This window comes from Coturnix japonica, chromosome 3 (assembly GCF_001577835.2).
Source record: "Coturnix japonica isolate 7356 chromosome 3, Coturnix japonica 2.1, whole genome shotgun sequence".
NCBI classification, from domain to species: domain Eukaryota; kingdom Metazoa; phylum Chordata; class Aves; order Galliformes; family Phasianidae; genus Coturnix; species Coturnix japonica.
This window is the reverse complement of record NC_029518.1, coordinates 40880356-40904661: the sequence shown is the minus strand read 5'-3', so window position 1 is coordinate 40904661 and position 24306 is coordinate 40880356. Positions and strand designations below refer to the sequence as shown.

Sequence of the window (24306 nt, the reverse complement as noted above, 5' to 3'; positions counted from 1 at the left end):
TCTGATGTGAACCACTTTATGAGACTCCAAAGGGCATAGGAGAGGAAAAGGAGAGACTTTCAACCTTTAAAAGCCCTACAGTTGTTATATTTCAGCATGTTATAAATAGAGGTCTACCTAGATAGCTAGATCCTTGTGGCTCATCTTTTCCATTAATTCATATAACTTATAGATACCTTGGAGCTTGTCTATACAAAAAGCCCAAACCACAACATTAGGAAAGCAATGCATATTAAAATAACAGGAGTTTATTGTTTAAAACACTGTTGTATTATTGCTTGTGCTGCTCCCAGTTGACAGATGGTGATGAGGCTTTCTCTCCTTGCCCCATTACTGATATCTCAAGATAGAGCAGTAATACTCAGAACCTCATGGCCTAAGGCTCAGCTGCCTGCAGCATCATCTTCCCTTCTTTTTCATATTCCAGCTTTTCTCATAGCCAGTCAAATTCTGGGATGCCAAAGCTTAAAAGTTGGTCTGGAACTTGATTTCACCCCACTTAGATATCCAAAAAAGGTGGAATAAACTAAGTGGAAAGTTCTGGTGGATATTCATGGACTCCCTAAGCATGCTCTGCAGAAATGTTTACCATAGGGTGGTAGGAGTTGAGCATGCTCAGCATCAGGCGCTGAGATTTTCAGGGATGTACGGACAGTGACACTAAATCAGCTGCTATCTGCATGCTTTCTTTCATGTAAAATTAGGTGCAGTGTAGAGGTGGGTTGGGAGTACAAATACATTCCTGCTTGCTATGGAAGAAAGCATTCCTTCATGAGTGTCCTGCCTGGGCTCCAAAAGTCACTGCTGTCAGATGTCCGGGGACCCTGGAAGTGTAAAAGTGCTCAGAAGACAAATAGAGAAATTCAGTGGAAGATGGTCTGTGAGAGCCTGAAGTGGAAATCCATGGAGTCAGCTGGCATGGCTGTGGCTGGTGGCAGTGGGAGAGCAAGCTGGAAAAGGGTAGGCTGTGTTTGCATGGTTCTTTCCTCAGTGCTGGCTGGGGGCTGGTTGTGATGGCCCTTCCACTGCTGCCCAGTAAAAGCGGGTCTGGAACAAAAGTGGAGCCTTACTTGGGTAAACCTTCTGAAGACAGAATTTGAAGATAAATTGTGTTTTCTTTGCTTCTTTCTTGTCTGTGGAAGAAATAAGGGAAAGACAGATGATGCCCTCGGTGGCAAAGTACATTATCCCCTAAATAACCCACATGCTTAAACTCCATGGAAACTAAATTTAACAACTCTCTCATCACTGTCAGTTTTTCAAATGAGATAAAATTATTTGGAAGAACAGCAGGAAAACAAGTGGTTTGGAGAATTTCTGTAGGCTGACCGCAGCTGCATGGATGTCTGAAAATTGTGTTAGTGGTTGCATTAGTTACTTTGTCTGTTTCTTTTTCTGTTAAAGCTGTGGTTTCTACAGTAATTTCTGGGTGTGTATTTGCCTGTGTGAACTTCCTAACTTCTAGAGACAACTTCTATCCTTCCTGCACTGTGTTGCACGCACTTTCTGGCCAGGCTAGGTCCTGTCAGGTCCCCAACTTCGGGTGATGAATGAAATGAATGAGGACTTTGCTGCCGTGAAGGAAAGCTGCTCTGATCTGTGGGGCCTGTGCTTGACACATCGTACCTGTGCATGTTTTCAGCATCTTCAATGGTCTCAGGCAGAGATTTTCCCTTTGTTTCAGGTAGGAGCAAGACCAGGCCACCACCAACAAAAGCAATCCCGGCTGCAGAGAGACAGCGAGAACCAGGATGGGAGAGACTTAACAAGCTAGATCTGATATGCATCTTGTATGCACATAAGCATATGTACATTTCTCTCAGCATCTTGTTTGTTTTTTTTTTAACAGGGGGAAATTGGTCACCAAAATCACCTGCCCAGGGAGGTGGTGGAGTCGCCATCCCTGGCAGTGTTCAAGAGGTGTCTGGATGAGGAGCTACGAGATGTGGTTTAGTGGTTTGTTGTAGGTAATGGGAGGGCAGTTGGACTAGATGATCTTGTAGGTCCTTTCCAACCTTGTGATTCTACGATTCTGTGATCACTCACCTAGGCTGAGGCAAACTAACCACCTCCCAGCTCTCTTACCAAAGACAACCAGAGGCAGCTCATGCCAGAGCTCCGCCAGTCTGTACACAATGAAGGGGGTCATGATCCCACCGATGTCGCACATGGACGAGCAGATCAGCACTCCTAGGTTTCTGGAAAGAACACAGACACAGGCCCATGTCAGGGGCTCTGCCTAGGGGTACCCCATACAGTGCTGTGCAACCCTCCTGCTGCCACCCATGGCTGGAGTAGGGTGGAAGAGAGGGGCCAGTACCCTGCTGAGGGGGTTGCAGCTGATGGGCAGAGGAACAAGCTGTGGGGACAACAAGGCAGTAACAAGGCAGGGGCTGAGAAAGGCCCTATCAAAGTGAACATAGGAAAGCACAGGTTGTGCGCTCTCCTCTGAGGAATGCTGCAATAAAAAATGGGTGAGGAGGGAGAAGATGGTAAGGTAAGGCATTAAAGCCAGTCCTATCTTGGGATAGGGGTGTTAACGAGCATTTGACTCCAGGTTCACCAAACTGCCCTGAAAGAGGGATATCTGAAAAAGTTTCTTACATATCCCATTAGGGAGTCCTGCCTTAGTGCTGGGCTAAGAAAAGCAGCACTGTATTTCCTCCTCACAGTGATGGAAAAAGCTGACTGGTGGGCTGTCAATTTTAAATGACATTTCTGCTATTTGACAGGTCCTCTTTTTCTTCCATGACAGATGTTTCTGAGGTCCAAATGGTGACTCTTTATGATTGCCTCAAGTGAATTAACAGAGATACTCACTGCTTAACTCCAACAGAAGGAGATACACTTACCTGAGAGAAGTTGGATACAGCTCAGGATTTACCAAACAAACCATCTCAAAGCACATGGTAATTCCCATTCTGCCCAGACATGCTGCGGTCATTTTAAGCCAATAAAGAGCTGGAAAGACATTGCATATATTGAGGTCAGGATACAAAACCAATTTTTTTCTGCTGTAAACACAGAACAGCACTAAAGATTTAATTTAAGAAAAGAGGAACTTTACTGTCATATATTGTCCCGAGGTCTGAGTATGATTGTGTTGTTTCATTCTTTAAAGAATTTATAATATGATTGTCTTGTGATTCAAGCAAGTAACAGAGGTTTGAGGCTGTCACAGAGAGGAAACTGATAAAAGTATATTGGGTATTTCAGTAAATTAACCAAAACTTGTGCAAAAATGCCATTTCCTGCATGCGATAAAATGAAGCAGTGCGCAGCTGCTTTCTTGGTTGCCAAAATTTGCTAACTTGCAAGATACTGTGCACTTTTGCACAGAGATGTCTGATGGCTTTATGGAAGGCACAAGCTGGTGCTGTCACCCCTCTCTCTCGGTATGTGCTCTGTGATTTGTTTCACACCTGAAGACAGAGACATTTGCCGCAAATGAATGAATATCCCGGTCCTGAAGTGGGCATCAGTTCAGGACACTGCTGCATGCCTCATGGGTTCTTAGATCCCAATTTGACCTCAGACTGTGGTTTTAGCTGTTTCAGCTACCAGCACATGTACAGCATGGACTCTCTGCCTCATTTACCCCACTGAGGGATGCAGTGTTTCACAGACTAACAGCTACTGATAACCACTCCTGCAGAGTACCTCCAGAGCTGAGCAGACAGCCACTGCTGCACATGGCTGGCAGCAATTGCATCTGAAGGCAGCGGCCGGAAGGCTCCCATCCCAGTGCTCCTGTGGAAAAGCACATCAGTCCCCTCTGTATCCCTGCAGTCCCCAGCTGCTTGTGAAATATCTATTGTCTGAATGCTTTGTTGTTATTTTTGCCTATTATTTTTTTTCCATGACATTTTCTGTTTTCTGTCCTTGTTCTGCTGTGAACTGATAGTTGTTTGGCACTATTATTTCTATGGTTTCAGCCTAACTACACTCCATAAAAAGAAACGAAAGATGTTCCAGTCAGTGGCTCTCATGGGAGACGTTTCCTTGAGACTCCGGACTTGGAGAGAACGCTCAGCTGAATAAAAGCCAAGTGCCTGTCACTGTGGTTGCTCAACATCCTACGCTGCAAGAAGCAGTGTATCCAGATGGTGTTTAAGTTTGTTTGTCCCTACATCCTAACGCTTTAGAAACAGAAAAGATGGGGCTTGGGGGATGAAGAATGGTGCATCCAAATCCAAATTCTAAGCCACACAAAAATCAAAGACTTAACAGGGCATTTCTTGTGGTCTAGCACTGACAGACTTGCCATCTAATTTGGTGCTATTTTGGAAATGTAATTTACCTCCTTCCTCAATCCTCTCACTATCTGGTGTAAATAGTGATACTGGATATACATAGGCTTCTGTGGAATTTGTGTTCATTGGATCACAATACTGACATGGGTCAGGTTTGCAAAGATTCCTTTTGATTTTCCAGAACAGTGACATGGAGATGTAGAGGGATTTCACTGACTGAGGAGATTTGAGTGACTCACTGTCTGGAACTAACGCCGTAACAAGGCAGGCACCACCTGTCATCACATTTGCCACAGCCCATGGGTAGCGACGGCCAATGCGATCCACTGTTAACAAGAGGATGAAGGCAGCTGGGAACTCAACAAGAGCAGAATAGAGGAAATCCAGGTAAATGTTCCCACTAGCTAGTCCCATGTGCATGATGAGCCCTTGGTAGAGGACGGAGCTTGTGAACCTATGCAGAGAACAGGCAGATGAAATCAAACTCTTTGAGAGAGAGCTTATGCAAAGGACTCAGATTTGTAGCTGGTTTGGAGCAAAACAGGCTTAAATCAATGTTGACATTATAATTTGAATTGAATACAACACCTCCACATAGGCTGCAAAAGTATTCCCTTACCAACTGTACATCAGAATGAATGTGTGCTTTCTTATCTGAGGTGTCCTGACCAGGTCAAGGTATGAAGGTTTCATCTTTTCTCCATCTTCATCTTCAAATTTGAAGTTCTGGGAGCACAGATGAGAGAGAAGGATAAAAGATTATAGTTAGCAGGTGAGAGGATGATGAGCACTGCAAGGAATATTTTCCCCTAGATGTTAGTTTTGATTTATTAGTTATGAAAACAAAACAACTTCTCCAAAGTATATTTTGGGGAAAGAAAATATGAAAATGTATGTAGACAGTTCTCATGTCTGTGCAGCAATATGTATGAGGCTGTTGCATGGCATGAAGTGGTAGATTAAAAAATGAATGAGGATGTCTTGGATTGTTCAGTTACGAAACTGGGTGAGTCTGCTGTGTGTTGATTGGTATTAATTAAAGGACGAATGTTTCTTGTCTGCTGGCCATCTTTGCAAGTCTCTTTTCTCAAACAAGCTCTGTTAGAGTTCTAGGCAGGCAAAGAAAAGCAACTTGTACGTTAGGAAACTGCAGTTCTTTCTGCCACCAAGCTGCTCCCAAATCTAAACCCACAGCAAGCCTAACATTGTAGCTTTGCTTGCCTGAGCTTTGCACACACTCAGCAAATGCAGTGTATTCACCTGGAAAGATGGAGGTAGCTGCTTCTTGTTTCCCTTGGCAATGCGCTTAATAACTTCCATAGCTTTGTCATTTTGCTTCTGAGTTATTAGCCATCTGGGGGACTCAGGCAGACACCTGCAAGGCATACAAGCATGACATTTAAGGGACAGGAAAAGGCAACTGTGCATGTCACAGGTTGTTCCTTGCTTCAAGATGGCTTGGAACAAACTCCTGGGCAGGGGGAAGAAAATGAAAGAAAAACATAAGATCTGGTCTGACATTGTTTCCGAAGTCCCACTGGTAGCATTATGTCTGACCTCCTCAAAGAAACTTGGACTCCCAGGTGCAGTCCACTGAATTATCTTTTTGACTTAGGGTTGCTGGGAGTCGTGATACTGGGAACTTAGAAACTTACCAGTAGTAGAGTAGGAAGAAGAAATTGGGCAGGGTGACAGCAAGCTGAAGCCACCTCCAGTGTGGGAGCACATAAGCCACAGCAGTGAGGATGAGGAGTCCCACAGTGAAGGCAAGCTGGTAGATGATGCCCACCGTTCTCCGGAAGCTTAAGCCAACAAATTCTGCAGCTGCAAAGATAATGTTATGTGAGGCAGAGGGAAAACTATGGGAAAAGGTATCTGCTTGCATCTGAATGACATGGAGCCCCTATGGCATCATGTGAGGACATGGGTTTAGTTGGGGAAACAGAACTGGCCTGGGGTACAGGCTGCAGCCTCAGTGCAAGAAACAACTGGTGCCACTTCTCTGTCTGTCTGCAAGATGTAGTTTGCTCTGCTTGGAGGCAACAGGCAGTGTGGCTTCAGCTGGGGCTGACCGTGTGGCATGACTCAGCTTTTCAGGAGAAGTCTCCATCGGTCAGTTAGGGACTTAGCCCCTCTACTAGGAGTGTCAGGTCTCACCCCAAACAAGGGCAAATACAGCTTTCTGTCTCCTGCTCCATCTATCCAAGGACTAGCTTGCAATACCAGCAGCATCTGCTGGCTCCTGCTTCCCACCTGATTTGATAACAGGGCCTCTCCTGCTGAGATGCAGCACAAGGTTTGTGAAACACGGATGTTATCGCTTGCAGTGGTGCTTGCTGCCTTTCCTAGAAAAGCACTGGATGTCTTTACAGCATTTTCAGTTCTTGACCTTAGACTTTGTTCTCCTATTTGGCATTTCACTTCAGTTACAAATGCTCCCTAGTGTCTAGAACTGCCTCCTAATTATTCTATGTATGTGTACAAGTTGGTGCAAGCTTTCCAGGAATAAAATGTTGATTTGAGAACAAAGTCTGTAGGCCTGCAAACGCTCAAGACAGGAAGCTCACAAAAGAAAACACAGTTTGACTCATAGACGGTTTAAAGCAACAAAGTGCAGTTGGGCAGTAAACAGCATGCTGTCCCTGTCTCCACAGATCCCTAAACACCAGAAGGCAGCAGCAGTGGCCAGCCCTGCTGATAACCGAGGGGCTCCTGCCCAGTGAGAGGAAATGCAAGGCGCCGTAACTCAGGACGTATCCTGTCAGCCAGCCCCCCTTGCTGACCAGCCCCTGGATCAACCGAAAGATCACCGTCCACGTATAGCTGGGTGCGAAGGACACGAGAACCCCTGAGACAGAATTGATGAGGACTGTGATCAAGAGGCAGAGCTTGCGGCCAAACCTGCAGAGGAAAAGAAGAAAAATAAAAGAGGAAAAAAGACTCAGCTCGCAGCTGCACAAAACCCGAGCTGACCTCTCCAATTCAATTCCCTGGTCTTTTGCTCTCATCTACCTTCCCACCCACTGGAGCACAGACCTGTGGAGAAGAGCTGAGATGGAAGTTGTGCAAATTGTTACTGTGTTTGCTTAGCACTGCCATTACCACATCAGTCTGAAAACTGTGGTGTTAGACTGATGGTGCACACAGTGGCCAAATCCAGAAGCAAGAGTTAATAGAAGGAAGAGAGACTGTATCTCTTCTGAGGTATAGTTGGAAATGGAGGGACCGCAGGAGAGACCTGAAAAGTGGGAGGAATGTAGGAGCCACGTTGTTTTGTTCTGTTCCTGAGCTCTGATGCATTTCCCATTTGCACAGGCTGGTGACAGATACTAAGAGTGCTTGGGAAGAAAGAAAGCACCACCTGCTTTGGCCAAGCTTCCCTGCCACTATACTTACCTGCTGCACACACAGAGCTAGATGGCAAACCAAAGAGTGTGAAGAGGCTGAGCATGGTCCCTTTCCCCCTTTTCTGTACTCATTCTGAGTAGGAGTCTGGATCTGCTACTCCCTTTACAGCATTTTTCATTTCAATAGAAACTCAGGGAACTCCCTAATCCTGTCTTATCAGGTCATCACTGAATTCTGGTTCATGACTTATTAAATGAGTTCAATAAGTGCTCTAATGAGGCCCTTCCTCCCTTCTTTCAGAGCTGCAATATATATATATATTTAATGTAGATTGTGTTTGATTACTGTTATCTTTACCTGTATTCTCATTTAATTTTTACTGTCTGCTGAGCTCTTCTTGAAGGGGGTCTCGGACATTCTTGTTATTTGTCATTCTCTGTATCACTGTGACTCACCCGCACATAGTCAGAAATAGATTGTTTCCAAAAGAAACAAGCTTACTGGAGCACTTGAAAGGCATTTCTTCTTTAGCTGACAGAGACATCTATTCAGTTAGAAGTATGATTTATGAAAGCCATTAAATTAGTCAGCGTACACTGACAAAAGCAGCATGATAATAAATGCCAGCCAAAATAAATATCTTCTATTCTCCCCAATAACCAGCTGATCAAATCTCTCATACTTCTTTCATGAGTCTGACGTTCTGATATTTTTTGACTCTGCTTTAAAGACCAGCCTGTGAGAGGCTTGTCAGACCACAAGAGATGTCCTCTCCTGTGAAGGCCATTTCCCAGGGGCCTGGCAATAAATGACAGAGGTGCAAACACTGAATCTTAACACTGACCTTGTCAGCTGTCCAAGGAAATAGGAGTGTTCTTTCCAAGACACCAGTACTTGGAAATGTGCCCAGAACCCGATCGAGTCAATGAGTTGGTCTGATCCCTCTGAGAGAAGTGCATCTGGGGAGAGCTGATGAAATCTCCCCTGCAGCACATAAAATGTTCTCAAAAATTGCCCTGAGTACAGCAGATTTCAGGCACTTAATGTATGGAAGAAACAGCAGTCCATATGCACTCCTGGTAGAGGAGAGATGTTTCAAATTCAGGAAACAAATAATACATAGGCCTTTTTTTCCCATTCTGTCTATGAAATTTTAGGCTTCTGCAGTTGTTCTTGTCCTAAGTACCTGGATGTGAGATCTTGCTTTGCTTCTGAAAGCTTGCACTGCTTTAAGACCATAGAGAATGGGACAGGGTGTCTGTGAGTACAGCAGCAGAAAAATGCTCAGTGTTATGATGTGTACTTGCATTACCTTAACAGCAATAATATCTGACTCTCATGTCTTATATTTTGCCTGATTATTTAGTGTTTTTAAGCAAAAGGAGCATTTTAGATATAATATGCTGTGGGACCGTGATCCTTGGTTCTACTGTTTCCTGTAACCATACTTTGTCAAGAAATTCTTTTCCTAGTTGTTATTGCTTAGTTCATCTCTGTGTTTTTGGGATCTGCTTATCACTGTTTCATGTCCTATGATACCTATGCTGCTACATATCTCCTCCTTTGCTCCCATAAGCTGCGCATCATTACTGAAATATCAGTTCATGTAAAAAGGATGGAATACTTTTAAAGTGTACTGGAAAACTGGCCAGAAAGCAAGAGTTTTGCTTTAAGGGAAAGAGAAGACAATAGCTTGCTGAATGTTTCTGATGCAAAAAGAAATCAAGATCTTTCAAAATGTGTGAAGAAAAGCAAAAAATGGAGGAAGGAGGAAAATGAAAAGGGAGATTTGGCAGTATATGAACAGCAAAACCGAGTTAGAGTCCTCAGCATGGGAGGAAAAGGCTATCACCACCAGTGCTGGCATAAATTCTAAGAATTCAAGGAAAAAACATTTCTTCAGGCTGACTCTATGGAAGGAAGCCTTTGTGGGACTGTTCATCCCCTATTAACTTCGCATATTCCAAATTCCAATTTCAGCCTCTTTTATCATTGTACTGTGGGAAAAAAAAGCACAGGAAAGCCAGCTATGAAGCATAATGTTTATTTTGAGTGTAACCTGAAAAAAATATGAGCAAATATATGGCACACTGACATTTTTTGATGATAAAAAGGAAGTGAGATTTATACCCAACTGTGTACAGAGTGAGCTGAGAGAGGGACAAGGGAAGAGTTAGAAAGTAACTTTTTCTCCATCTGGGAAAAACATTCCTATTTTAAAGCTGATTTACAGCCATCTGGATAGTGTTAATACCAGTGTGAAACAAATTTATTACAAGATGGGCAAATAGTTATTTGAGCTCATATTGCAGATTGTCACTGTTAAAGAAAACAAAATCACTCCACTCTTAATCATGCAAATTCCACACAAAACCATTGAGAGAGTGAACACTGTGACATTTCTATGGATTCCTGAATCACAGCAGCCAGGGTTTAGGAACCATGATCCATTCCTTTTTAAGAGATACATGGGCCTTCTGAAACAAGTTTTTGGTGCATTTATTTCCCCTTTAGATTGTGAATGTTTTTCAGTGACATGCAAGAAGCAGAGGACTGGAAGAAATGGTTCTTCTCACACCTGTATACACATTACATACCTATCTGCTATGTAGCCGATGATTATGGAGCCAATAAAGAACCCAACATTCACAGATGATTGAAAGAGATCCAGCTTCCAGGAGTCCTCACACACCAGGTTAAACTGCAAGGATAGTAACAGAAGAAGGGAACATTCAACTCCAAACATGGCTTTTCGAGGAGGGATAATGGAAGGAAGCAACTTGGAATGGAAAAGAATAGAATGAAAAAAAAAACAACCAGGAAACAGGCTCTGAAAAATAAAATACATAATCTCTTAAAACCAACATCTGCAATACTTCTCATCCAGATTTTCCCAGACCTTACAAAGAAGTTATGCCTTGGAAAATGATTACATAATGACATAAGAACAGAATGACAAAGGCAGAGAATCTTTGAATGGAAAAGTAAAAAAAGCTCAGAGAAATATTGCTTTCTCCTCCCCCATATCTGCTGGAAATTTAGGGGATGCTGGGAGCATTATTTCTTTCTCAGATGCCAAAGGCTGTTCCTGGCCATGCATTATCTCACTGCATGAAACCAGCACAGTGTGGGAGGTGGTGGTGTTACAAATTTCAGGGCAATTTGTGTGCAGGGACTGTGAGCAAGGATCTCCATCCATGGAGCTTTCTTTGGCTGGGCTTTGCCCTCAGGTGGCACTGCTGGGTAGCGTAGAGTTTTCCCAGCTTTGACTGGGCAATATGGTTTGCAGGATCTGGGAGAAGCTGAGAATGTGGCCAAATGTAGCTTTTGTAAAAGTTAAAGAGGGGTATTTGGTAAATCAATGAAAGCACTGCCTTTTTCTTTTTAAACACTATTGCGAAAACATCAATTCAAATGTTACTAGAATTGAAAATTTTATTGAAAATTTTATTTCAACCCCTCTTTCTACCTCAGGTAAGTTTAAGGATTGCAGATAAGATAGATATTGTTGGACAAACTGTGCCTTACCTCGGTCACTATGGAGGTCCCAGAGTAGTCATAAACCCACCCGTCTTGGCAGGGGCCAAGCGGGACAGAGCTCCGGTTGCCCACAATGCTGCCAAGGGGGTCAGTGCAGCTGACACCCGTTGCATTCCAGTCCACCTCGTACCTGCTGCAACGGCTGCTGTAGGTGGCCCCATGGCTGCCCCACTCAGGGACGGTGTGGTTCAGCTGCTCCGCCAGGCTCCAGCCACAGCGCTGGCTCAGCTCCGCCGCACCAGGGCTGAAGCAGCGATGCTCGGGGGTGAACCCGAAGAAGACGACACCCACGTAGACAGGAGTGAAGGCAGCAGAAAGCAAACACAGGAGGAAGAAGGTTTGTTTCTGGAACCTGTCAAATTCTCCAATGTGCTCTAAAATGTCATCCAGGGTTGGCATCTTTATCTCCTGCTGCTTATTAAAATAGCTAACTGTTGCTTTTCACGGCTTCTACCTTCACTGTGATCTTACATCACAGCTGAGGTGTTTATTTAAAACCTGTAGACAAATAATTAAAGAATGTGGTCAATTGTCAAGCCATGCATTGCAACCTTTGTTTCTCAAGAGCCTTTTCTAAACAAACTTTGGCTCTCGTATTTTAATCTTTGCTGCTATTTTGTATACAACAGTGAAGTAGATGAGTTCTTGCCCTACATTATGGCCATTTCGAGTCAAAGAATCACAGAATCATATGGGTTGAAAGGGACCTTAGGAGGTCATCTAATTCAATCCTTATGCTGAAGCATGTTCCCTACAGCATGTTGCGTATGAAAGCATCTGGGAGGGTTTTCAATATCTTCAGAGAAAGAGACTCTACAACCTCTCTGGGCAGCTTGTTCCACAGCCTTCACATTCCCAGACAGTTCTTTCTTGTCATTTTACAGTATGGGGTAGACAATAATTCCTTTTCCCAGTGCCTTACAGTTAACTGAGGGCATAAGTATTATGAAGTGTTATCCTCTCCCCTGTATATATGCGACTGTAGGACCTAATTATCAGAATTATCTTGGGTATAGATAACAGCTTGTATGCTACTTTGGGGTTCTGGAAAAGACAATTCCAAGAAGGCACAACAGAGCGGATTTCTATTAGGGTTTCAAGAGCTAAAGAATAGCATTGTATCCCACATCAGAAACAGACAAGCCACCACAAGTACAAATGGACATTTCTTGATTGTTGGTACACAGACCAAGCTTGCCATAGTTCACAGGTGACTGCTCCATGACCAAGGAGCAAGGAGAGGGTTAAGGGTCAGTGAGTGTCCCCAGGACACAGCACTGGCCCTCAGTAGCCTTCCCTGTCCCACACCCCTGAGAGAGAGTAGGAGGAGGCTGTTCCAAGCTACAGCCTCATCTGTCAAATACATTCCAGCTGTTTCATGTGGATTTATTAAACAGCGTTAATGGGTAAATGTGTGCTTAAGCAACGGAGGCATCTTCAATCTCTTTTACTGTGTGGGATGATTTCTTTCATGTTCTCAAAATTGCAGTTACATAAGGCGCTTTCATGATGTTCCCCATTTGCGTCCCCTGTAAACAATTATCTTGTGTTAAGTAATGTAAGTTGTGATGGAGAACTGGAACAGATTCAGGGCAATGCATCTGAGCATCAGAAGTGTGGATTTGGACAAAAACATCCGTCAGCAAAGGCTTTGGCCGTTTAAAGAATATTTCTGCTGGTGAATGCTCTGAAAACAGGTTTTATTTTTTCTCTTTTCTGGGCAAAATGAAACCACTTTGCAGCTTGCCTGGCCCTTCTGGGGGGAATCCCTGGGCAGGTTGGTGTCACCAAGTTAATGTCTCTCCCAGGAGCACTCTGTGACCTCTTTGAGTTTTATGAAGCACAAAACTAAGTGATGAACTTTGGAGGTAAACAGAGGTGATAAGTAATGTGCTATTTTATAGGGCTATTAATAACAAATCTTGCTGAGTTGCAATGACAGTCATACCTGGAAACTGTCAAGAATCTCATATGGGACTGCTACTTTGCAATAAACATCTTTTACAGCTAAAAAAAAAAAAAAAAAAGGCATAAACCTTTGACCATTTACAACTTAACCGTTCACCTATCTCTGTTTAAGTCTGTTATACATCAGAAGCAGGGAACTAGCTATTCCCCTTGTGAATGCTTCAGGTCAGAGGGAAAGGACCTCATTGCAAAAGCAGCCTTCAAACTGTACTCCCAGATGCACATGCACAGCTCCTCAGTGCATGTATATGACACATCTGTTCTCAGGTAAAATTTGGGCCAGTGAGAACCCAGTTAATTGCAACAGAAGTGCATAAAGCACCCCATAAAGCTTTACTCCCTTTTTTGATTCTGCCAGGTTTAATTTGATCCTGGAGTAAGACTGATACAGTTATTGAGTACATCTGCCAGCTTTGCTGGCAGAAGGTTGTCTTCATTTGTAAGGTATATTAGTGTTCCTTCTCTTGGAAGACCTCTAGTGGAACTTAGAAATTCTCTTGTATTTCCAGTAAGCTACTGAGTAGTTTCAGATATTGAATGGCATCTGGAGGATTTTGCTACTGACATCTGAGCTGCCCTCAAATATTGTAGGAAGACTCCCTAAGATTGGTGACACCAGCCATACATTTATGCCTTGGCTACAGCACTTTCTGCTAGTCCATCCTGAGTAGTTCATCCCATCAACATGAGGGAATGGAACTTCCACTGACTTCCATCATCTTAGCACATAGAGTGTGTTTGTTTGATCACTTCAGGAAGTTTTGCAGATAAGTTTTTTCACTTTTGAAGAGGATGACGCAAACATGTATGCAGTTCTCTTGGTAGATCTGAGTGTAAGTAAATGTGCAGCACGATAGCTTATCAGTATGACATCTGTACTGAGAACCTAAACAGGGCACTATTTGGCCATCCACACTCCTTAGCTTTACCACTGCTTTCCCTTATTCTCATTAGCATGGTTCTCACATTGCCCAGATGTGTTTGGATCAGTGACACTGGCCAAAAGCTTCAACTGGTGTGCAGGAGGAAAAAGATCACCCTGGTTCACTATGATCTGTACAGATGTAAGCCATACTATGCCACATGCCTTTAGCAACAAAAAGTGGCCCAGCTCATTTTATTTGTTAGTGCAGATACAGTACAACGTCACTCAGTATATAATGTGTAACAGCAGCTGGGGAGCAAGATAAACAAAGCTGGAGCTGTTCTGTTAGCAAAGGATATCTGAGCCTCTGGCAGAAGAACCATATTGCCCTGCAGTAGCAGGTCCATGATGCAAAGTACCAGCTGTGATAGTTTTTCTGTATGTAATCAGTAATCTCTTCAGTTTGCAGCAGTGAAACATTACTGTGCCTGTTTCACAAGATGTCAGCCTTCTAAAAGATGTGCTCCTGTATTCCAACCTTCCTGAACTTCAGATGTACGCTTGCAGGGCTGGGTGAAATGGGGATGAAATAAGGCCTAAAATTCTGTTCTAAAAAATTAGATACAGTTGCAAGCCAGGTCTAATTAATGCACAATAATAATGTATAATTATAGCACATATGCTGTCAAACAATAGCCCTGACAGTTAAAGATCTGAAAACATCTCACTCCTGAAGATCAAGACTGAAGCAGAAGAATGCTCCAGGTTATTGTTCCAGAGAGGTTAGCCTTTGGTCTTTGTGAATTTAGGCTAAAATGACTTACTAAAGGTACCTTGGGCAGATATTTCCACTGAGGTGCCTGCTCTAGTGTTCTCCTACAAGCCTTCTTGAATGAACAAGTATTGATGAGCTGAATTCCTTCTGGTAAGTCATTCTTTTATCCACATCACTTAGTTACGCTTTCGATAAGTGCTTTGCTGTATGTGTAGCTTTATTGCAACTCCATATCCAGTAAGGACTTAAGCATTTAACAGGGAGCTTTACAGGTGGTGCTACATGCCAGAATCAAGTACTGATCTAAGGATCTGATCTAAGGAGGATATACCATATTCACAGGAATATCTTTGAGAAAAACAACAAAAAAAGCAAAATTTGGACAGTCTAGGAGTCCATAAATCACCAGTACTTTGCATCATGGGATCTCAGATTTTCAGATCCAGAGGTGAGAACTAGGTATCCAGAACCCAAGAGCTGACTATAGAGGGAGCCTACACACCTTTGTTTTTGGGCTAAGTTATTTGAAGAAGCACATGTTTGTTCTTAGTATTTATTTATACCTAGATAATGTGTTATATAACTGAGAGAGAGAAACAGAGTGTACTTTGTGGTTGGCTCACTTACTACTAACACATTTTTCTTAGATGATAATTACACTGTATTTGGCAAAAAACCCCAAAACCCTCTATCTTTGGATTCCCCACCTCTAAATCCACAAGTCACTGCATGAGCTCATTTTCTCATTTAACACTAATTATCACATAGTATTGTGCAACCTGGGAGTAGCTCTGCCTATGACAACTCAGTGCACAGTCTTCACTCTTCAACTTCTGCTGTGGCATGCAGTGTGATCTGCAGCTGGAGTTTGCCCTCGGAACACTGCATTTCTGCTTTTGCAGTGGGTGGGAGCATGGCTGAATCACGCTGCCACTGGTGTTGGGGCACAGAGGAAACAAATGGCTGGGTTGATGGATGCTCGTGCTGCACTATGAACCTCAACAAGCTGAGCACCTGTGCCATGGGGTCCTGCTGCTTTGTTCGGACTCACCAAGGAGACAGCAAGGTCACCCTGCAGAACACCTGGGGCATGAGCAGCTGCTCTTATCAGAGCGGGTGGAGATAACATATTTCTACAGGGAAAAAAGAGCTCTGGCAAGTAACTACTAGTACAGAGTCTAAAGAGTGTGCTTCGCACTTCAGGAAAAACACACAGGTTTTGTTCAATGGCCATCTGAGCTTTTGTACATGCCCGCTCACCCATAGAGTTCACAAAACTCCTCAAAGAGCTGCATGGAAAGCGAGGCTCTTTTCAGCCAGTGATGAGGCTGTACCTGGTGCTGGGGTGGGCCAGTGTGGGCTGCCTGCAGCTATCCTTATGTTTCAGCCCAGTCTACTGTCACATTCATCCACACAGCTGGGAAGCATGCTGGTGCTGGGCTTTGGCATCCTGATCACCTGCCATTCATGGCTGGAAAATTACAAGCCTGGTTCCAGAGGGCTTGCATTCTAAGTCTCAGGTTTATTTCCTTTGCATATGTGAACTGCTGATACCAGCTCTAAGGGGAACAGGACTTAGCATGAGACAAGCAGTGCAAACAGTACATATATTTACTGCCTCAGTTACTGCCTCTGGTGCAAGAAGCGAGGCAGTGGGTGGATGTTGGTCTCCATTAGACATCCCCTTCAGGGTGGTGGTAGGTGGAAAGAAATTACCCACGACCTTCAGTGAGAGCATACTGGCACCTTTGAGCATCTGTAAACCTGGTTGTCTTCTTGAATGAACAGCTTGTGAGATACCTGAGCTTCTGAAGTGACCAGCCATGGGAAATCCCCACCAATAAGGGAGTGAGTAGAATGAGATCATTGGAATTGGCACAGGTGCATCAAAAATCCAGCATGGAGATACTGTGGGGCTGGAGTGGGTCTGCTCTTGAGGTATGAGGAACTGGATAGCTGCAGTTGGGAGAGCTCCCAGTGGAAGAGCCCATTCAGCAAGTGGAGCTGAGGTGCCAAGTCATGCACATTAGCTCAATGACTGCAGAAGCTCAGTCTCATAATGATAAAAACAAGGACAAAGTGCAGGAAACAGACAAAAAATGAATCACAAATTCTAATGTGGCAGCATCAATGTGTCACCATGTGTGTAGGAACAGTGTCTGTGCAGGGAAAATCCTGTGCTGTTGAGCTGGTGATGAACAGAGGGTTTCCCCTGGCTAATAGTGTGAACAGTACATCCTTCTTGAACATGGTGATTTCCCTAGGCTGAGGAGGTGGAAGCAGCAGCACAGACAGTTTTGCAGTGCATGGGCTGTTCTGCAGAAAAGTATCTTGGACTGAATGACCTCATAAAACATGTGTTCTGACAGTCCTATTGAGCAAGACATCCATTTAGTGCAAGATTCCAATGACTTCTCAGTTACTGGGCTGCTCCCATGGGGATGACACATAAGAGTAAATGGACTGTGACTATACCATGAAATTCCGAACCTCAGTTTCATTTTCATGACTCCCTGAGAGTGGAAGATGCTGGCAGGACAGTGAGTTATATCTGTGGGGAGCATCCAGCTTACCAGGTATTTACAGTGATACAGGTGATAAAAAGCTTTCACATGCTTTTTCAGACCAGGTCATAGCTACATTGCAGCCATGTCAATATTTAAGTGCACCTGATCTTTGAATGCAGCAGAAGATGCTGGGATCTCAACTTTTCTACCTGATCTCTGGGTATGTCTTTACTGTGACCTGCAGCAGAATTGAACACTCTAATAATGCCAGCACTAGTTCCCAGCTTGCACAGTATACAACACTGACATTAACTGCCTGTTCCAGGATCTAACCACTCTCCTCGTGAAGAACTTCCCCCTAACATCCAACCTAAATCTTCCTTCTTTTAACTTAAAACCATTTCCCCGTGTCCTGCTATTGTCAGCCCTTTCGAAGAGTTTACTCCCCTCCTGGGAGTAAGTTCCCTTCAGGTATTGAAAGGCTGCAATGAGGTCACCCCGCAACCTTCTCTTCTCCAGGCTGAACAAACCCAACTCCCTCAGCCTGTCCTCATAGGGGAGGTGCTCCAGCCCCCTGATCATCTTTGTAGCCCTCCTCTGGACCCTTTCCAAAATCTCCATATCTTTTTTGTACTGAGGGCTCCACACCTGGACACAGTACTCCAGATGGGGCCTCACAAGAGCAGAGTAGAGAGGGACAATCACCTCCCTATCTCTGCTGACCACCCCTCTCCTGATGGAGCCCAGGATCCCATTTGCTTTCCGGGCTGCCAGAGAAGAGTATGTCCCTCCATGCTGGTCCTTTGTGGGGATGAACTGTGCTATCATCAGGCCATAAATCTAAACCCAGCTCAAATCAAATGTGACAGCTACCCAGTGGGGAAAAATACACTGCAGCCTCATTAACTCTGATTTTACTTAAAAAATTCTGTAAGACTTGTACATGATCTCAGTTACAGGACAACTGTTAAGCCAGATGATAACATACAAGATCATTGCTGTGGTTATTTTGTGGTTTCCAGTTACAGATAATTCAGTAGAAAAACAATTTCCTGTTCTGTACCCGAAGCACTGTGGTGACACTGTGGTGGCATCTGGTGATGCAAACTCCCGTTCTCACGGCTCCCTGTAAGATGAGAATGTGCTGTGGTGAAGGTTTTGTGGTCCATTCTTGTTCAGCCTCTTTTTCTTCTAGGTTCTGAGGTCACAGCACCTTTGTGTCATGTTCTCATTTGAGCTTGGTGCCATGTATTCTTGCTTCTTCTTCCAGTACAGCCTATAATCAGGTTCTCCTAGCCAATGACCTTTGCCTCAGGCATCATCTTGTATCAGGACTCCACGTGCAGGCCATCACCCCAGCTGCCCCTTGGGAACAGCCTGTGCCATCTCTCTGGGCTGGCTGTGACTGCAGCCATCAGTGCAGCCTCACTGATTCCTCAGTCTAAGGCTTGCACACACACATAGCATTCCTCTGGGAAAGGTGAGCAGTGCAGAGGAAGCAGACTGCTTCCCACTTACATCTACCAGGTGACCTCAGATACTGTGTCACAGGCCGTGCAGCAGCAGACAGGGAGGAGCTGAATGCTTTCTGAGATGGCAGTTTCCCTGCCATGTACCAGTTGTTTTTCCCCGCCATCCTCATCTCCTCACAGATTGCCCCATTTGAGCCTAACCTGCTGTCCCCGGTTCTGCTGGTTTTTGCAGTTATTTGGTATCTGTGGTATGGTAGCCTCTGTGTTTTGTGCCTGGGTCAGCAACTCCTTTGAGCTGCTATCTCCCTGCTGCAATACTAGCAGCTCTGTGGGCACAGCAAGGATTGGTACTGTATGCAGCTGGGTATTTGGAAGTTGTCTGAGTGGCTAGGATGGTGCCACAAGCTATGCTGATGATGCCTATGTGCAGATGACATGGCAACACTGCTGTTTTATGTATTAAACAAAACCAAAGTTGACCTCTTCTACTTCAGCTATGGGAAGAAAAAATAGCATGTGAACTAAAAATACTGTATGAAATAATCCTCTAAATAATCTTTTAATGAAGTTCATCTCTGGATGAGCCTCCTCAATCTCAGTGTCAAGGACCTGACAGTCCAGTAACAGCCTGTTTGCTGAAGCTGGTCCATGCCATCTCCTCAGCTCAGTATAGAGGCATAAAAAATGGGTCCAAGAATGCCCCACATACTTTTAGGTATGTCTCTAAGGACACAGCAGCTGTTGGTGCTGCCTCAAAGGAGCCCCCTCCCTGCTTCCCCACTGCACTGGGAGTGGCCAGCATGGAACTAGGCTACCTACCACCCCCCTTGTTTGGACTTGGTGGTTTCCCCTATCACTTGGTTGCCCCAGACTCACACTGCATAGTTTCGTCTGGTCCGTCTCCCAAAGACAGGTGACAGACTTGGCACCCAGTAAGTGTAATGACATTTCAAAGCAAATAAGCATTAAAGCAACTGAAAGTAATTAAAATATTCTGTGATAGATTCATACGTACAAAAAAAAAATGCCCATTTAGAGTAGTGTGCTAGGTGATGGAGCATGAACAGTGAGGGTGTATGCCCAGTTAAGCAGTCAGATGGAAGTGGCTTTGTCCTTCCTATTAATAAAGCATGCTCATCAAATAGAAGGTGAGAACCCAGACGTTCAGAATTCCTTCTTGTTAGTATTGTGAAGTGAGAACAAAGGACACAATGTTACAGCAGAGATAAACTACAAAAGCAGTCAACTATAAATAGACTGTTAGCACTGTGAGCTTCCAAAAACAACAAGGAGATTAGAGGAAGGCGTTGAAGAATTATGGGTTCACATCCAAAAACTAACAACCAAACAAACCAACCAACCTTATCTCTAGAATTACCCTTGCTTGTTGCACTGTATGAAGCAGCCTTTGTTCAACTCTTGTGACCAAAAACCTCAGATTTTTAAAGTTATTAGCAAGGGTTCTGACAAGCATACTCTGAAATTATAGCATACTTACCTGAACAGGTAGTGCAGCCTCTCTACTGGTCTCCAGTGCTTAGAGAGATGCAGGTGTTTGCTGTTTTCTGAATAGCATTAAAGTCAGTGAGGTACAAACCCTCCCTATCAGAGGTGCATCTGAATGCCTAGCACCTCATGCTCTCCAGAAGATGACAGGTACAGCATACAGCTGTTGTGGTGCAGCCAGCCATCCAGGCCTTGGACTGTATTGTTTCTCAACAGCCCTTGGTACCTGAACTCCCACCCTCTGCACTGAGGCAGCAGGATGTGAGGATGGTCTTTGGCTGTAAGGTAGAGGTTGTCTTCCTGCTCTGCTCTAACTTTTTTGCTTATACATGATCAAAAGAAATTGAAATATGGTCCATAAACTTGGACTGTCTCAGTTGGTGATCACTGCTCTCTCCCTCTCCTGTGTGTACCTCTTCGCTCCTCTTTTGCTTTTCCCTTTATCCTTTGCTTTTGCTTACTCACTTGAGCTTTCCCATTTCTCCGTGTCCCTATCTTTCTCTGCTATTTCAGCTGCTGTGCTAGTCATGAGTACAAATCCCCCTGGTTGTTGTGATACATTTGTGTCTATTTGTTCTTGGAACCAGATAGTAAAAATAGTCTAAATGCCGTGGAAATAGTGAGGGAGAGGAGTACAGTGTACATTGCTTTCATGGATTGCCAAAAGGTGGAAACCCTGTTGCTTGATATTGACTTTTCCCATGTCTCAAAGCTATCCTGCAGCTAAGTTGATCTTTGAGGCCTGGGAAAGGACATGCTCTACTGAGAAGAGCTGTATCTCTTGGAAAGAAAATCTGAAAAAATAAAATAAAATAATGGAGAGAGAAAAGGTGAAAGTGGGTGGTGAAAAAAAAGAAAGCTTGATAAAAGTGTAAGGAAAAAAAGACAAAAAAAACCAACCAAACCCAAACCGGACAAAAGAGTTGTCAGAGAAAATGCTGCATATAATTTAGTATCCTGACTTGGAATATGATTGTACACGTGTGGGAGAGGGGGTTGTAAACTTCTATAACTGCCCTCCAAAGGAGGTCTCAGTCTCACTCTGATCTCAAGGAATCCACAATTTTATCTCCAAGACTGAAGTCTTGTATTTTTTCCATCCTGGTTTCTTAATGAGATGTATGGACAAGATTTTACTGAGAGCACTATGAACATGCACTATTTATGGAGCTGTGGTTAAGGTTCTTCACTTCAGCATGGAAGAGCAATGATTTCAGCACAGGACCACTACAGCTGGTTCTCAGAGGTGGAGGTGAAGTGACTGGAGAGGAATTAAGAAGGGCCCTGCCATCTTCTGCTTTGAACTGAGCTTTGCCATTAAGATGTTGTCATTGTAATTTGATCTACTTCTAGTGAGTTAATCACCGTGGACTCTGCTGTGAAGCCACTAGGTAGTGGAGGTACAGACAATGCTGCAGTCCAGTAGAAGGGCTGCCCCTTTTCCTGGCATGGAGGGCTGAAGAAAAGACTGGTGTGGGCAGTCTTCTGGCCCTAGGATGTGGTGATACTGACTGGTTTACACTCCTGTTGCTTAGGGCTACCTTACCTATAGCAGATTTGTATGGGAGACAAACATTTGGGGGCACAAAGCAGCATAATGAAGTTGCATAATGGGCAGGGTCGATGATGGCTGCCCGAGCTCACTCCAGGGCCCTCTTTTATTAGGCATTTCTATTGGATATGTTTTTCTGTGTAATTTAATCACAGAAGTAATGCTATAATCTGTGATCATGTCCTAAGGTGTCTGCATGTTCACTGATGTCACTGCTACATTGCTTACATTGTCCCAGAGGATATCAAGGTTTTTAAGTGTTTCTCTGAAGCACTGGTAAGTTATCTGGGGTGTTATATTAAAGCTAAAACTTTCTAGGATTCAGCCAGAGTAGGTATTTATCCAAGTCCCTTTTGTTATTATGCAGACATATATAAGCAGTACTCTAGAGCCTAAGTAGGCAGGGAGTGTGTGTCTTCTTCTCTAGACTACATAGTTTTCATTCTGTTTCTGAAATAGCTGTGACATTTAGGGGTCTAAAGACAGCTCCTAACAAAGATGTTTGTGTTTGTAACTTAGTTCTACTTCCACATCTCTTTCTCCTCTGCTCCCCTTTCATTCTGCCTCTGTTCTTTCCCTGGCCTGCTGCCTTCCCACCTTCCACCTCCCTCTTTTTTGTTCACTTCTCCACATCTATTTTTTTCTGCTTTTATCATCTTCACCAGTCAGCATCTTCCTCAGCTATGTATCCCCTTGCATATCTCCCAGTACCAAAGAGCACTGTTTATTTTATTATATGCAGAGGACAAAATTCTTGAAATGCTAATTTGACCGCAAGATCTGTCCTCAAAGAAGAGTTGAAGGCATTCTTTCAAGAGGCTACAGTTGCAGGCTTTGTATACAAACCTATCATCATCTTGACCTCAAATATGTTCAGCTCTTGCAGTTCATGAAGTTGAAGTTCCAGGAAAGCCTCAGAAAAAAAGGGAATTACTTGCTGTAGAGTAACTGTAATGCTCATTCTCATGAATCTCTCACTGGGATGTTTTAGAATTCTTTCACAAACTGGAGCCTTACAGCACTTTGATATGATATGGTGGCAAATACTGATAATTCACTTTTGGACCAAGGAATGAAAACAAGTGTGAACGCTATGGAGCTCAGGTCACCTTGACATCGTCTATGCCAGTCAATTGAATTGACTTAATGAATCATTATGTCTATGATCAACAATTACAGTAAGTAATATCAGGAACGTTCCCAGATTGCTGCTGGGACTTAGTGCTAATCTCTTGCAGTTGCTAGGTTTTCTTTCAGGCTCTGGTGCACATGCTGTGCACGATAGGAGCAGAATGGATGAGATCAATGACATTTTGATAACCAGCTACTAGACCATGCTTATTTTAGGAAAAGAAAGTTCCTCCTGAGGAAATGCTCAAATGTTGCTCAAATATCAAGTCCGACAAGCCTGCTTTAGCTCCACAGATTAACTTAGAGGTGGAAATGGATGGCTTCTTAAACAGGTGAAATGCTGACCAGTGATATGTTATTATATGGCATACAGGAGGCAACTCATGGTTCAGAACTGAGCAAATGCTCTACATGAAAGTCACATTTCTTACTAGAGAAAAGCTTGAGAAGCAGCCAATATTTCACACACACTCAAGCAGAGCCATGAGAGCACTGCGCATCAGCGCGCTATGAGAGACCACATCAAGCTCTGTCCCTGTTGGTTTAACTTAGAAGAGGTCCTACAGAGAAATCTTCCTGGTCACAGGGAGCTGTCAGAATCTGCTACTTGACCTTTGGCACCCCAGTGTGATCAACCCTTGCTCAGCCCAGCTGGGATAAAACAGCTTCTTTTGTTCAAAGCCAGACATCAGACTCTGCCCTTCTTCCTTAGGCACAGACCTGGACCCAAAGGTCACTTCTAAGCTTGATTACTACAAAACAGTTTAACTGGCAGTCAAGTGAAATTCTCTCAAAAGCATCTCTTGATACAAGTGCAGTAGCTCTTCTACCTACAGCACTCATCTTTGCCAAGCTCACAGTGCAGCCCTGGTCTTCACATCTGTTACAAGATCCACATCAGATAGACTGTATAGTGATCAAAGCCCTCCTTATTTTGCAAGTAACTGTTTTAGAAATTGGAGTTCTACCCAAAACTATAGACATCCATGGTCAAAGCTGTAAGTGACAGTAGATAAGGGACTGATGGAGGTACGCTTCGTAGGTGTTGGCTCTGTGCTACCTCATGTAAAGGGGGCTGTAGACTGTATAATCCTGAACAGAGTACAGAATGTGTGCTGTTCCTCTGACTGAGGGAGTTCTACATGAGATGTGCCCATGTGCCTACAAAATGAAGCCCAGCTTTCTCTTCCCTTCTTTTCATACTCAAAAATCCATCAGGATAGAAAAGTGAAACAGTTTCTTTCCCATTTGTTTTTGAGAGTCTGAAAGGGAAACTGGTCATTTTGTGTTTTACATATGGGGAAGATTTTCTGAAAATAAAATGAACAAGGACATGTAAAAGACTTTATAAGTAGATGGAGCCAACTTTAAAAATATCCTGAATTTAGG

General features: G+C 43.8%; 1 protein-coding gene and 1 long non-coding RNA gene across 2 annotated transcripts; one reads left to right on the top strand and one right to left on the bottom strand.

Moving 5' to 3' along the window:
- Window positions 1–232: 232 nt before the first annotated feature.
- On the bottom strand, window positions 233–11573 carry LOC107311531 (solute carrier family 22 member 2-like). Its single transcript, XM_032443291.1, has 11 exons — window positions 11130–11573; window positions 10199–10302; window positions 7000–7154; window positions 5909–6077; window positions 5514–5628; window positions 4873–4979; window positions 4493–4707; window positions 2853–2961; window positions 2086–2198; window positions 1627–1726; window positions 233–1133 (listed from the first exon to the last, which is right to left on the bottom strand). Exons 1-11 carry the CDS (start codon window positions 11538–11540, stop codon window positions 1067–1069), a joined length of 1665 nt encoding a protein of 554 aa, XP_032299182.1. The 5' UTR covers window positions 11541–11573; the 3' UTR covers window positions 233–1066.
- A 5631-nt stretch (window positions 11574–17204) lies between these two features.
- LOC116653129 lies at window positions 17205–17469 on the top strand. The gene is made up of 2 exons (XR_004306506.1): window positions 17205–17289; window positions 17374–17469. It is a non-coding gene; the product is annotated as an uncharacterized LOC116653129 (long non-coding RNA).
- Window positions 17470–24306: the final 6837 nt, after the last annotated feature.